The sequence below is a fragment of the Belonocnema kinseyi genome, chromosome 6 (assembly GCF_010883055.1).
Source record: "Belonocnema kinseyi isolate 2016_QV_RU_SX_M_011 chromosome 6, B_treatae_v1, whole genome shotgun sequence".
Taxonomy (NCBI): domain Eukaryota; kingdom Metazoa; phylum Arthropoda; class Insecta; order Hymenoptera; family Cynipidae; genus Belonocnema; species Belonocnema kinseyi.
The window spans coordinates 94,867,425-94,880,260 of NC_046662.1; the positions used below are offsets into that span (position 1 = coordinate 94,867,425).

Genomic DNA, 12,836 nt, shown 5'->3' on the forward strand with positions numbered 1-12,836 from the left:
TTATTATGTGGCTGGTAAACCGAACATAAAATTGTGATGTATTCTAAATTTATGAATTGGTATGCAATTTCTTTGTTCGTGTTTTTCCTCTAGATATGTTTATAAATTTTCCTCTATAATACGCATTAACAATAGAGACGTTATAGTTGAATTCTTGAGGCGCAATTCTACGAAGTTGCCTTGATAAAGCGGTTGGAAAAGTATAAGCGAACTAACGAATGATTGGGGTCTTAATCTCAGTGGCGACAAAAACTATAAAACATCTTATGTTATTAGAATAGGTTGCGTATCGATGACTCGAGTAGATAGGTATCTTAAAATATAAAAATAGCTGTAATTCACGACGCGAGAGTTATTGAGAAATATTTAATCGGAATGCGGTATCGGGAGCAAGCTCTTTTTTAGAAAAAGAATTACAATTCGGGCTATCTGCTGTTTTTATTAATTCGATCAGTTATTAATATATTACTGTGAAGAGGGCATACGACGTTCAAAGTCTTTGAAACCCGACTTGTTTAATCCATTGAATTAAAACTACCCACAGGAATTCGCCGTGTTTAGAACTCTGTGGCCAGAATATTGATTGTGCTAGAGAATACTTGATTTCGTGTACACTTTATTCGTAGCAATGAAACACTCTAGTAAGATTGTTTTTTAAAGAATTTGTGTGATATGAGTTCATGAAGGAGTAAATTGAGTCCCCATTTTTAATTGTAGAAAATAAACTAAGCTAGGTAATGAAAAAATACAGCAAGACCTGCGAAAAGACCAAGTTCTGCGATTGCGACGATAAAATTTGTTCGGAAGTCTTCAAAGGTGGCTAAGACGGAGAAAAGTCGAGAAAATTAACAGCGGCTGCTTCCAGCTAAGTAAATTAAGAGATTGGTAAACAGCATTACTTTTATACTAATTATAATTGAAGAGTTGTATTGCATCACGACATTTTTTTAGTTTGCTTTCCTAAAATGCACGGAACGGATGCACTTATGAGTTTTTTTTTAATGGAACCTATTTAATCGTGTGTGATGACATGTTTTCATTTCACCTTTATCCAGTTATTTCTGAGTTAATTTTATTTCATGTAAATGGGAAGCTGGAGAAACATGGAAACGAGGAAATAAAGATCTTTTTTCCAGTTTTTGTTTATAAAAATCATGTTTTCAGTATTTAAATATTCTTTCTTTCGTTCCTCGTACACAAAAATAGATTCTACTTTAAAAATAACGCATATCACAAAATTCTCAAACCGAGAATATTATTAACCGTCAAACAAGAGAATTGCACTTTCAAAGAATAATTATATTTTATTAACATTATTAAAATAAGAAGGTTTTAAAGATGCATAAGATAGTTTCAGAAAAAAACAGTGCAATAATAAATATTTACTATAGTGCACTGTTGAAAATTATGAGTACTCATCGAAAATATGCCGCCGTACATTATATTGGAATAATGATTTCTGTCCTGGGGGCTCAAGTTACTCTTAAGAAGCTATATTCGATCGAAACACAATAAATTTTTCTACCTCGAAAGAATGCTATAGTCTATTCACTGAAAATAGTTCCAAGGTTACTGATGGGCATTGCTAATTAAGTTTTCATTAGTCAATTGATTGATTCTCGATTCCTAAATATAAATTTGACAACTGTTCTGACAGTTTGACTCAACGCAGTTATTGGGAGACAAAAATATAAATAATATCTTACTCGTGATTACAGTGGCACCTGATGCGATTCATCAGCATGTCAAAACCTGTAGGGAAAATATGAAGAATATACATTTCGTAGCGCCCGAATACGGAAGTGAGTAATTCGCGTAGTGTAGAATATAAAAAAGGGATAACAGTTATTTACATAAACTTTTATTCGCAGGTTCGTTAACACCTGCCATAGATATTTATTCTTTTGGAATGTGTGCCCTGGAAATGGCAGCGTTGGAAATTCAAGGGAATGGTGAGACTGGCACGGTCGTTACGGACGAAAACATTAGGAAAACGATAGAATCATTAGATGATGCTCAACAAAAAGACTTTATTAGCAAATGTCTTCAATCGGACCCACTCTGTAGACCGAGTGCAAGGGAACTATTGTTTCATCCTGTCCTCTTCGAAGTCCATTCGCTCAAATTACTTTCGGCACATGCCTTGGTCAATTCGGCCAGTGAGTTACTCTGAAAAATAAAAAAATAATAATTTGCAAACGAGCGGTCGACCTGTCGAACCTTCAATGTACACAAGATTTCACAAAGGTTTCAAAGATTTTACAAACATTTCCAAAGATTTCACAAAAAATCTCAAATATTTCATCAAGATTTCTATGATTCCAAGAGATTTCAAAGATTTCAAGAGTGATCATGCCCTTGTTTGCAAATATTCTTCGAAATGTTTCATTTATTGATTCTCGTTTCTCTTTTTACAGCCAATATTTCAGAGACTATAACCGACGAAGTTCTGCAGAGGTTATATGGACCTGATACGATAGTCGCCGAAATACGATATAAAAATCGGCCTCCTCAGGAAATTCGATTTAGCGATATACCGGCTGCAGAGAAATTAGAAAAATTTGTGGAAGATGTGAAGTAAGTTTACCTCAGATATTTAGGTTTTTTTTAAATATATGTACAAATTTTCGATAAATTGAATAGGCCTCTAGACATTTTTTGTACGTTACTTTAAATATATTTGTAAGGATTACCTAGCAAGCTTCAGTTTTCAAATGTTCTGTATGCATTGATTTGACATGGAGTTTTTTTTATTCAGATATGGAATTTATCCTCTGACTGCATTTGTCGCGAAACTTCCGCCTCCCGCTAGGCCGAGGGCGATATCGCCTGAAGTTACGGAATCTGTGAAATCGGTCACACCAGAACCGTATGATGAAGAGTCTCGTAGAGTAGTCAATATGATGTGTAATGTGAAGCCTAAGGAAGACAGTAACGAATTAAATGTAAGCGAATCACTGATTTACTATACATATCTCTTTATATATGGTATTTCAGTGTTGTTTCAATCATTGAAATATGTTCTTTCTTAGATGACTATATTACTACGAATGGATGATAAAATGAATAGGCAATTAACATGCCCTGTAAACCAAGCAGATACTCCAATGCTCCTCGCTCAGGAACTTGTACATTTTGGGTTTATTAATGAGGTAAGAGTTTTTCTATAAAAATTTAAGTAATTTAAACTTTATAAGGTTGATAGGCTTGTATCTCTTATTTTTACTATTTTTCAGTTATTGTGGGGTGGTCACAATACTAATGAATTAACCCGTAGTGGTAACGCATTATTATTCTTATTAATTATCAATTAGTCATAATTGATCATTTATAATAAAATGTACAGTTTTTCACATGTAAAGGGTTTTTTTCACTTTATTTTACATGTTCATAACTGATATATCTGGTTTCATGAGTTTCATGAAAATTTATAACTTCAAATTGTAAACTAAATCAACTTTTTCCAAAATTTGTTATATTACTATTTTACTTCTTCAAACTATTCTATTTTGAGAGTAAAACGCAGGAAACTTGTTACCTTTATCTCAAAAATTGAAATTTTTATTAATATTTTTTTGAAAAAAGTCTAACTTCCCAAAAAAATTTTTTTTCACTTTTTTGCAAAATAAAAAAACGTAAAAACGGGCAACAAATTATGGGATTATAAATTGGGAAATCTTAAAATAAATTCCAGTTCAAAGTTTGAGTCGATATATCAAGAAGAGAGCAAATGGCAACTGTTTTTTTTTGCCTGGGGTCCATTGGACACAGTGTGTAGCCACTGCGTTATTTTTAGGAGGTGGGACCACTACAAAACAGTTAAATTTTCAATTAAAAATATGAATTTTCTACACAGATGATTAATTAGCAACAAAAAAGATTAATTCAAAAGAAGATATCTAAAATTTTAAACAAACAGTTGAATTTCCATCCAAGAAAATTATTTTTCTACCTAGAAAGACGAATTTGAAACAAATTACATAATTATCAACTAACTATTTTGAAAAATGGACATGCTGTCAGTCCAAATTTGATTTAATTCATTTTAGCTTATATGTTTTCATTTATAAAATATTTTAACCAAATAGTTGAATTTTTCAACTAAAAAAGGTTAATTTTTTAACAAACATGGAAGAGTTTAAATTTGCATGCAAGAGAATTAATTTTCAATGAAGCAACAAATTTTCAAGAAAAAAAAAATCAGTTGAGTTTGTCAACCCGAGAATATGAATTTTCAACCAAAAATTTAACTTTCATCTAACCAGTTGAATTGTCAACCAAAGAATTAAATTTTCATTTAAAACTTCATTTCTAACAAAAAAAAAGAAAATCGAATTCGAAACTAAAATTATGAATACAAAAAAAAACTGTTAAGAAAATAGTTTAACTCTCAACCAAAGGAGTTGCATTTTCAACCTTAAAAGATTAAATTTCAAGTTAAAAAAAGTCGAATTTTCGACAAAGTACATCAATCCTTAACTGAAACAAATATATGCAACCAACAAGATGAGTTTTCAACACAGAAGATTAATTCAAAACAGAGTGTCTAAATTTTGAAACAAACATTTCAATTTTCAACCAAGAAAATTAATTTTGTACCTAAAAAGACGAATTTTAAAACGATTACATAAATTACCAACTAACTATTTTGAAAAATGGTTTTGACGTTAGTCCAAATTTGATTTAATTCATTTTTAGCTTATATTTTTTCATTTATAAAATATTTTAATTAAATAGTTGAATTTTTAAACTAAAAAACGTCAATTTTTTAAGAAACATGGAGGAGCTTAATTTTGATATTGGGAATTAATTTTTAATAAAGCAACGAATTTTCTAAAAAAAAATCAGTTGAATTGTCAACCAAATAGTTAAATTTTCAGTTAAAAATTTGATTAAAAAAAACGAATTTGAACGTAAAATTATAAATACAAAAAAAACGGTAAAGAAAATAGTTTAACTGTCAACCAAAGGAGTTGCATTTTCAACCTAAAAAGATGAAATTTCAATTAAAAACAAAACAGTCTCAACAAAATACTTTAATCCTCAACTAAAATAGATTCAGTTTCATTCTTAACCAAAAATTGGCTTTTTTTACAAAAAATTCAATTATCTACCAAATTGTTGAGTTTTCTAGATGAAAGTAGGAAGTTTCTAAAAAGTTGTTGAATTTTCAACAACAAAGTTAATTTTTAACTAAAACAGATTAATTATTCATAAAACGGTTGCATTTTCAGGGTGTTTACTTTGCGGGATTTGAAGGAAATGCAAGAATTGTCCTTGATTTTATTTTTGGTGCAGAAAGTGCATTTCATTTTCTTATAATATATCATTTTTAAATTATCCCTTTGAGATACTTTTTCATGCTTAAAATTAATAAAAACTAAAAGAATATATTTTGCGCATGTTTTGCGCATTTACGCAATTTACGCATGTCGCAGTACAATTTTCTATCTAAGAAGGGACCTTATATTTGTAAACAGGAAAATGCGGGATTTGTTCGGAAATTTTGTGGGCAAATTTTAGGGGACCACCTGATTTTTAACCAAATAAATAAAATTCCTACAGAAAAAGATAAATTTTCAAAGCAGAAAGTTGAATATTCAAGAAAATAGTTGAGTTTTTAAACAAACAAAATTTGAGAACCAAGAAAGAAAAAATAGTTCAATGAAATTGTTAGATTTTTAAGCCGAAAAGATGAATTCTCAGAAAAACAGTTGAATTTTGAACCAAGAAATATGTCTTTCATAAAATTGTTCAATTCACAGAAAAAGAATTTTCCATACCAGACGGACGTTCGTATTGTTTTCCTTTACTTCTGTCTGGCACAAAAAATTGATTACAGTTATTATACTGTAAGGAAGTTCGTTTAAAAGAATTGGTCACGTGACAAATAGGAATTTTGATCATTTATAGACAAAACAATATAATTTTAAACAAACATTTTTTTCAAATTCGGCAGATTTTCCGTATTTCATAATTCTTTCGTTTTATAATTTTTGAAAGATCTCAATCAGAAAGCATATAATTTTCAAAGTGTTTAGAATAATTAAACTTTAAAGGTTCCCATTGTTTTTCACAATACTTAAAATTCTGTAATTTTGAAAGGTGAAAATGGCAGGAATTTTTTTGACATAAGTCAAATTTTTTCTTTAAAAAATCTATCCAATCATTTTGAACTAAAGTTTTTTCTTAAATTAGTTTTTATCTTAATTTATTGTAGATTTCAAATTTTAAATTTGTCACTATTGTAGTTTCAAATTCAAATATATATAAAAAATGACAAGACCATTCCGCTATTAAATATTCTGAAATTTCCTATTGAAAGCCTTGATAGTCAATTTTGAATTTGATCATTTTAGATGTAAATATAAAGAAATTTCGAACTGCAAAGTTTAAAATTGTACACTTAAAAAAATGTTATCATATTACAGCAATCTTGTTGTGCATTATTTATTTCAATTTACCAGATAGCCCAATTTAAACTTTTCCTTTTCATAGGATTTAATTTAGCAACTAAATTTAATTGGTTCAATTTTGGAGAGTTTAATTAGCAATTAAAAAATTATCAGTTTTAAAGTTAAATTCACTTTAAATAATTGAAATTTTAAAGGGCTTGATTATAAAAAAGTTTTAATATAACAATTTTGGGTGACTAAATTTTATCAGTTTTAAATGAAGTTCGCAATCGTTTAAGTTTCAAGGTTTTGGAGTAGAAATTTTTTCATTTTTCATGTTCCGCCTTTAAAATTACTAAATTTAGTTTGAAATTTTTTTTCGGTAAAATTCAATTCATTCTTTAATTTTCTAAAAATTTGTCTAATCAGCTTTAATGTCAAATTATAATTTCGTTATGTAATAATAATTTAAAATTCTAGAATTTCAGAAGCTTTGACTGAAAGATTCAATTTATTTTTCAATATTATATTGTCAAATCTTAATCTCTTTAAATTTAGAATTTTTCGAATTCAATAGTTTCCGATTTCTAATTATTTAATTTTGAACGCTTTTAATTATGTATAATACAATTTCAATTTCTCTGAATTTTAAATGACCTAATTTTAAGATATTCATTTTCTAAGGTTTTAACATTGTCCTATTTTCTAAATTTTTAATATGATATCGCACAACTTCGTGATTCTTCAATTTAAAATAAAATTGTTTACTTTGCAGGGCTTCGACCGAGAAATTGTACAATTTAACTCTTTTTTTCTTATTAAATTCTTTAAAATCGTTTTACAACTTTTTTTCATTATTTCAAAAGCCTTAAATTCGAAATTATTAATTGTTGTTAACAATTTTTTTCAAAATTTCATTATAATGGGCTTTTAAATTTTCATATATTTCATGTTAGGAGATAAAAATCCAGAGATGTAAACGCGTGGTTTGCGCGTTGCAATTACGGTTAGTGTGCAATAAAGTGCATCTTTGTCACGGTGGACTGGAATCAACATTTACTCAAGCCCAAATGACAACCAAAACGTTTCCGAAAAAATGATAGGTAATCATTGATAGAAGCATAATCCATATTGCATGAAATCCTAGCAGATCATTTTTTTATGATTTACGATGATTATTTCCAAGTATAAAGAGTATAAAAAATATTTAAAAAAAAGGATTAGCTTGTATCACAATATAAATAAATAACATTATATGTATTTGAAATTTATAAATATTTTGTAAACATTGCATAGTAAAAAAGAAGAAATAATAAATGAAATTAAAGGTGCACAAAAAATTATTCAATTTGAAAATAGATAATTTATTACCGAAAATAAACCAATGTACATATAACAATATATTAACAAGTATTAACCTTGTAAGTATATAACAAGTTTTAACTGTTTTTAAAAATGGTTATTTAATTATTTAATGAAAAATAAACAAATTTCTATTTAGAAATATATTTAAACTTAGTTTTAACTGATTTTTAAAAATTATTATTTAATTTAGTTCAATTTATACAAAATCTATATAAATTTCAAATAGTTATAGTGTAATTTACTTAAATTGTGACACAAACGCGTAAATATGCAAATTCTTGGAAATAATCATCGTTAATCATAAAAAAATGATCTGCTAGGATTTCTTGGAGTATGGATTATGAATCAATTCCTGTCCACTGTGCTGCATTTCTCTTTATCAGGCAAACGAATTTCCTTAACCTATTTCTATGATTCAAGCTCAATCGATTTCTTGTAAAAGGGTTTACTGATTCTTGTGGATGTTCGTGATTGATCATGAAAAACTGTAGGTTTCGCAAAGAGAGTTAATTGTTTTCCAAAATGGGAGAAAGCCGGGAGACGAAAATTGACAAAATAGTGGCCACCCTGACTATTGTAGATGCGATTGAAATGAATAATTTTCATTGAATTGCAGAGTGATCGTGACAAGATAGCAAATTTGATAGAAGAAGCATTGCGATGTTGCTTCAATAAACAAATGATGTCGCCAGGAATGGTGTCATTGACCAATCTTCCTTCCCAAACGACTTTACTGTTGCCGGGTCCAGATTATCCACGCTTAAAAGACACAGAAAAATCGGCAGGTAATGCAGTGACATCCAGTAGTGATAGTGTAACTAGCATCCCGCCAAAAATCTCAGGACTTTCAGATTCTAGTAATAAAAGAAAAAATTACCAAGATGAACCAGAACCGTCGACCATCACCGAATGTGGCAGTTAACCATCGATGACGCTTGGTACTTCAGTTCTCTGTGCCACTTTGCACGCCCTTTGTATAGACTGGCTATGTATTTTTATATTTAAGTAAATTTAAAGATAGCGAGCAAGCGAGCGTGCATGAGAGCGAGAGATACATGTCGACTGAAAGAAAGTAAAGGTGGGGGGTGCTGTGGCTTTATTATTATATTAAGCATGTTCACATGTGTGTGTTTGCTAAGCAAATATAGTATGAATGTTTTCTTCTTTTCATTTTTCTAAATCGTCTAAGCAAACCTTGAACTTCCAGTGTGAATGGAGAAATCGAAGGGCTTGAAAAACTGACAGTGAAACTAATGTTTCCACGATTTCGATTTAAGACCATTTTTGGTACTCCTTTGCCAAGAAAAGAAAGAGAAAACTATCAAATTAAACTCCCCTTGAAATATCACTTTGAGCGACATTAATTTTTTCATTGCTCTTTTCTTTTACCGAAGTTTTCATGGAGCTCTTTTGGAACTGGTAGCTTTGAAAATCGTCGTGAAACTCGATTTCGAGCCCTTTGATCAATTTTTTAGGCTTTCTCTTAGGCTTTGATGAATATTTTGCAGGTGGAAAGTGACTGCGAGTTTAATTTAATTTAAACTTTCCAGTTCGCGCTAACCAGCGCAGTATTTGTTAAAGCCTAAAACTTGTCAATTCTATCGACACCAACCGATGCTCACGTTTACTCATTACGAAAGCAGTCGTGTTTTGGAATCTCGCACAAACAGAAATGTTGCATGTCAACAGTCATTTGAATTTTACAGTGGAAAAACTTTAGGCGAAACGTTGGTTTCAATCCAAGACTTCTGTAAACGCATTATTTATGCAATGTCGACTCCACTGACCAAAGTTGTTGAATCAAACCGCATTATTGAGATGATTGTATGTATATAAACATCGTGAAACTGGACTAAGTGATCTGAGTGTCTACAAATCATCGAAGAAAAGGAACGATGAAACTGTCGTTCGTGTTCGGCTGACTAATTTGACTAAAATCAATATGCAGTAGCTTGTATTTATTTAATTATTTCATTTATTGCAAATGAAAACTACTATTTAATATCACGAGGAAAAATTCAAGTCGCAGGAGAAAGGGAAAGATTTGAGAAAAGGCCAATTTTACGACAAATAATTTCGATTTTATTTTACATATATAAATTGACGAGAACTATATTAAATCACCTTCCTATTATACAGTCAAGGATTCTAGATGCAGTCTCGAAAACAGAATCGGCAGCATTTCGACTCGTTCGGGTGATTTATGAACCGATCTGCGTTTGTTTTGATTCTAGGATTCCAATCCTCAGATTCCGATCATCATCCATTTGGTATAATTTTAATAATTATGAAGAATGCCGAAAATATAATTAAGGACCGAAATAGAAAATTACAAAAAAATACCGATATTGTTTATGAACGAAATTTAAATATTCCGAAAGTGAATTACAAATTCCCGAAAAAATGATAAAATCTCGTGGAATTGCACAAGTATTTTACATTTTATGTAGCTTGTAAGTAACCCAGCATGTCACTTTTAAATTTTAAGAGGTTTTCAGTGTCCTATCACGTATATAAAATAAATTAATCAAATAGATAACAAATTTTCAACATTATTTTGTGTATTTTTCCGGGAATTAAAAATTTCGGTAATTTTAAAGATGGGGATTTTGAAAATTCGAGCATTAAGATTTAAACAATATAATAGAATTACTGAAATCTGATAATTTGGAAGTTTTCTATTTTCACAATTATATTTTCAGTATATTTGAACATTTGGGATTTTGCGTTTTCGGTAAAATGATGCCATCCTTCACCATCACGACCTAGTATCATTGTAAAGATCGCTGTGATGTTGATAGACAATGTGGTCGTTGTGTAATAATTGCTGGATTAAACAAAAAAATGTTTACGTGGTAGCTTCGAATATCGGTTTTTGATTCTTTTACGGGATCAAAACAATCAGGAAACTCTTGCAGTTGGACGAATTTTGCAGTGTGCTGCAAATCTTGAATACTGCTTTAATACCTGCGTATTTTCGATGTGATTACAACACAATTATTAAGCCTCGATGAAAATTAGCTGAAATCCTTGTAAATAATTTATATTTTTAAGAGAATCTGTTGACACAGAAAACTAGTCATATAGCTATATTCGAGTGCTAATGAACTAACACAGACCTTGTTACTTCTTTTGCATTTGTAACACGTGCTTGGCCAAGAAGCTCTGCTCCAGTTTCATACCTCGGTAAAAATCACCTTCTGTGGCGCATTTTACTAACCATATTAGAGGTAATTATTACCAACACCATAAACTTCGATCATAAATATGTAAGTAGGTTATGACTTGAAATTCAATGTATGACTTTACAATAAATGAAATTATAATGAAGCAAGCAAAAAATAGTTCGACTGAATCGTGGATATTATGAAGGGCTGTACAATAACAGTGATAAATAAATAATGTGACTCGAATCATACACTCGATGGACTTTCATTCATATGTACAAGCGTTTTTGCTCCTTTATAATATTTTGACAATACTGGGAATAGTTAAACTGCGATGCGCCATCTGGTGATAAAAATCCGAACTAGAAGGAATATGTACGATTTTAATTTGTGCATAAAATTGTTTTAATGATTTTTTTAGTTTAAAGTATTTATTTGATAATAAAAATAAGTCTTTATCAAAAACAAAGGACTCAAAATCGAATTTACATATTATACAGTGAAAAAACCAGCCCTGTGCATCTCTCCACATTTCAGACTTTAACTTGACCCCGTAACTATCCTAAGTTGATTAGTTCCTAATATCTCCAGCGCGGCGCTAGTTGTACCATCACTCCCTGTTTTTACATAGAAAGAAATGGGACTAAAACACCTTTTTAATTTTGTAGTAAACAAAATGTTATTTCCATACAAAAAAAATCTTGAAATTAAAAGCATGTTACTTATTTAACATTTCAAAATACTTTTCCAATCATTTTCTATGAATACTAAAGACAAAATATGATCGTATAATAATCCTGGAAAAGTGGAATATATCTTAGATTTGAATTAGAATGAAAAGTAAAATATGATTCTTAAAGTTTATTCTCGAAAACAAATTAACAATATTATTAATGGAATGTAAAAAAAGTTCGGAGAAAAATTTGAATAGTACTAAGTTTAAACTTACCATGCGAATCTGTCGCTTATGAATATATAATGGATATAAAATATTTCTAATTGAATTTAACTAAATTTACATTTGAAACCATTCTATTTAATAATCAGTGAAAAATAACAAATAAATTTCTATAATTACTCTTTTATCATTATATCCTTTTAAGTCTTTAAAATAAATATTCTAAAACATTGATTATATTTACATCTTGAACGTTTTGTAAAATTATAATTTATATTTGTTCCTTTGAAAAATAGTTTTTCTTCAACAATTTGAATTATTGAATAAACTATTTTTAATGTTTTTTTAAAAATTTTTTTATGTTATATGTTCATGAATAAAAATGCATTTAAAGTTACAGAAATATTTTTCTAAAATAAACAAACAATTACTCTATTTATTGTGATTTTTACAAGATTATGAACCATAAAGAAACAAAAGTTTGCTTCTACATGTAGAATGAGTATTCTTAAGAAAAAATAATTGTGGGAAAAATCTTTTTGTCATTTTTCACCATTTTATTTTTTTTAATTAATATTTTCTAACTTATACATAAAAGAATAAAGTTACAACTATGTTAACTACATTCTCGCTAGTTTGAGAGCGCCTAGTGCGCGCGACTGTTCATTATCGCGTTTCGCGCTCGATAATATATTTATCTTGCGCTCCGTGCTCAGTGTTTGCATTACCCTCCACATGTGTGCACAGACCACAATGCGAAATTTTCTACATTGTATGTTTAAAACTATTATATCAAATTCCTATTACAATTTCTTTTTGTGTGTACCTTGTTTTGGCACTGCTTATTCAGATATTGCAAAATAATGTTCCCTTTACACACACACACTCACTCACAAATATATATATATGTTCGGTTCGGTTTTGATTCCTCTAGAATCAAACCGAAGGGCCTATGACAAAGCCACCGAACGCATCCTCGGGTTGCGGATAGAGGGTCCCTGTACCAAGGGT

General features: G+C 29.6%; 1 protein-coding gene across 2 annotated transcripts in view; it reads left to right on the forward strand.

Moving 5' to 3' along the window:
* Positions 1-11,178, forward strand: part of LOC117174144 (nuclear receptor-binding protein homolog) — a 27,272-nt gene extending 16,094 nt beyond the window's left edge. For both annotated transcript variants that reach the window (XM_033362956.1, XM_033362955.1), the window contains 6 exons: positions 1,719-1,802; positions 1,872-2,159; positions 2,418-2,577; positions 2,759-2,945; positions 3,033-3,152; positions 8,377-11,178. In XM_033362956.1, coding sequence (XP_033218847.1) covers positions 1,719-1,802; positions 1,872-2,159; positions 2,418-2,577; positions 2,759-2,945; positions 3,033-3,152; positions 8,377-8,682 — 1,145 coding nt within the window. In that variant the 3' untranslated portion in view covers positions 8,683-11,178. The remainder of the gene's footprint in view (positions 1-1,718; positions 1,803-1,871; positions 2,160-2,417; positions 2,578-2,758; positions 2,946-3,032; positions 3,153-8,376) is intronic.
* Positions 11,179-12,836: the final 1,658 nt, after the last annotated feature.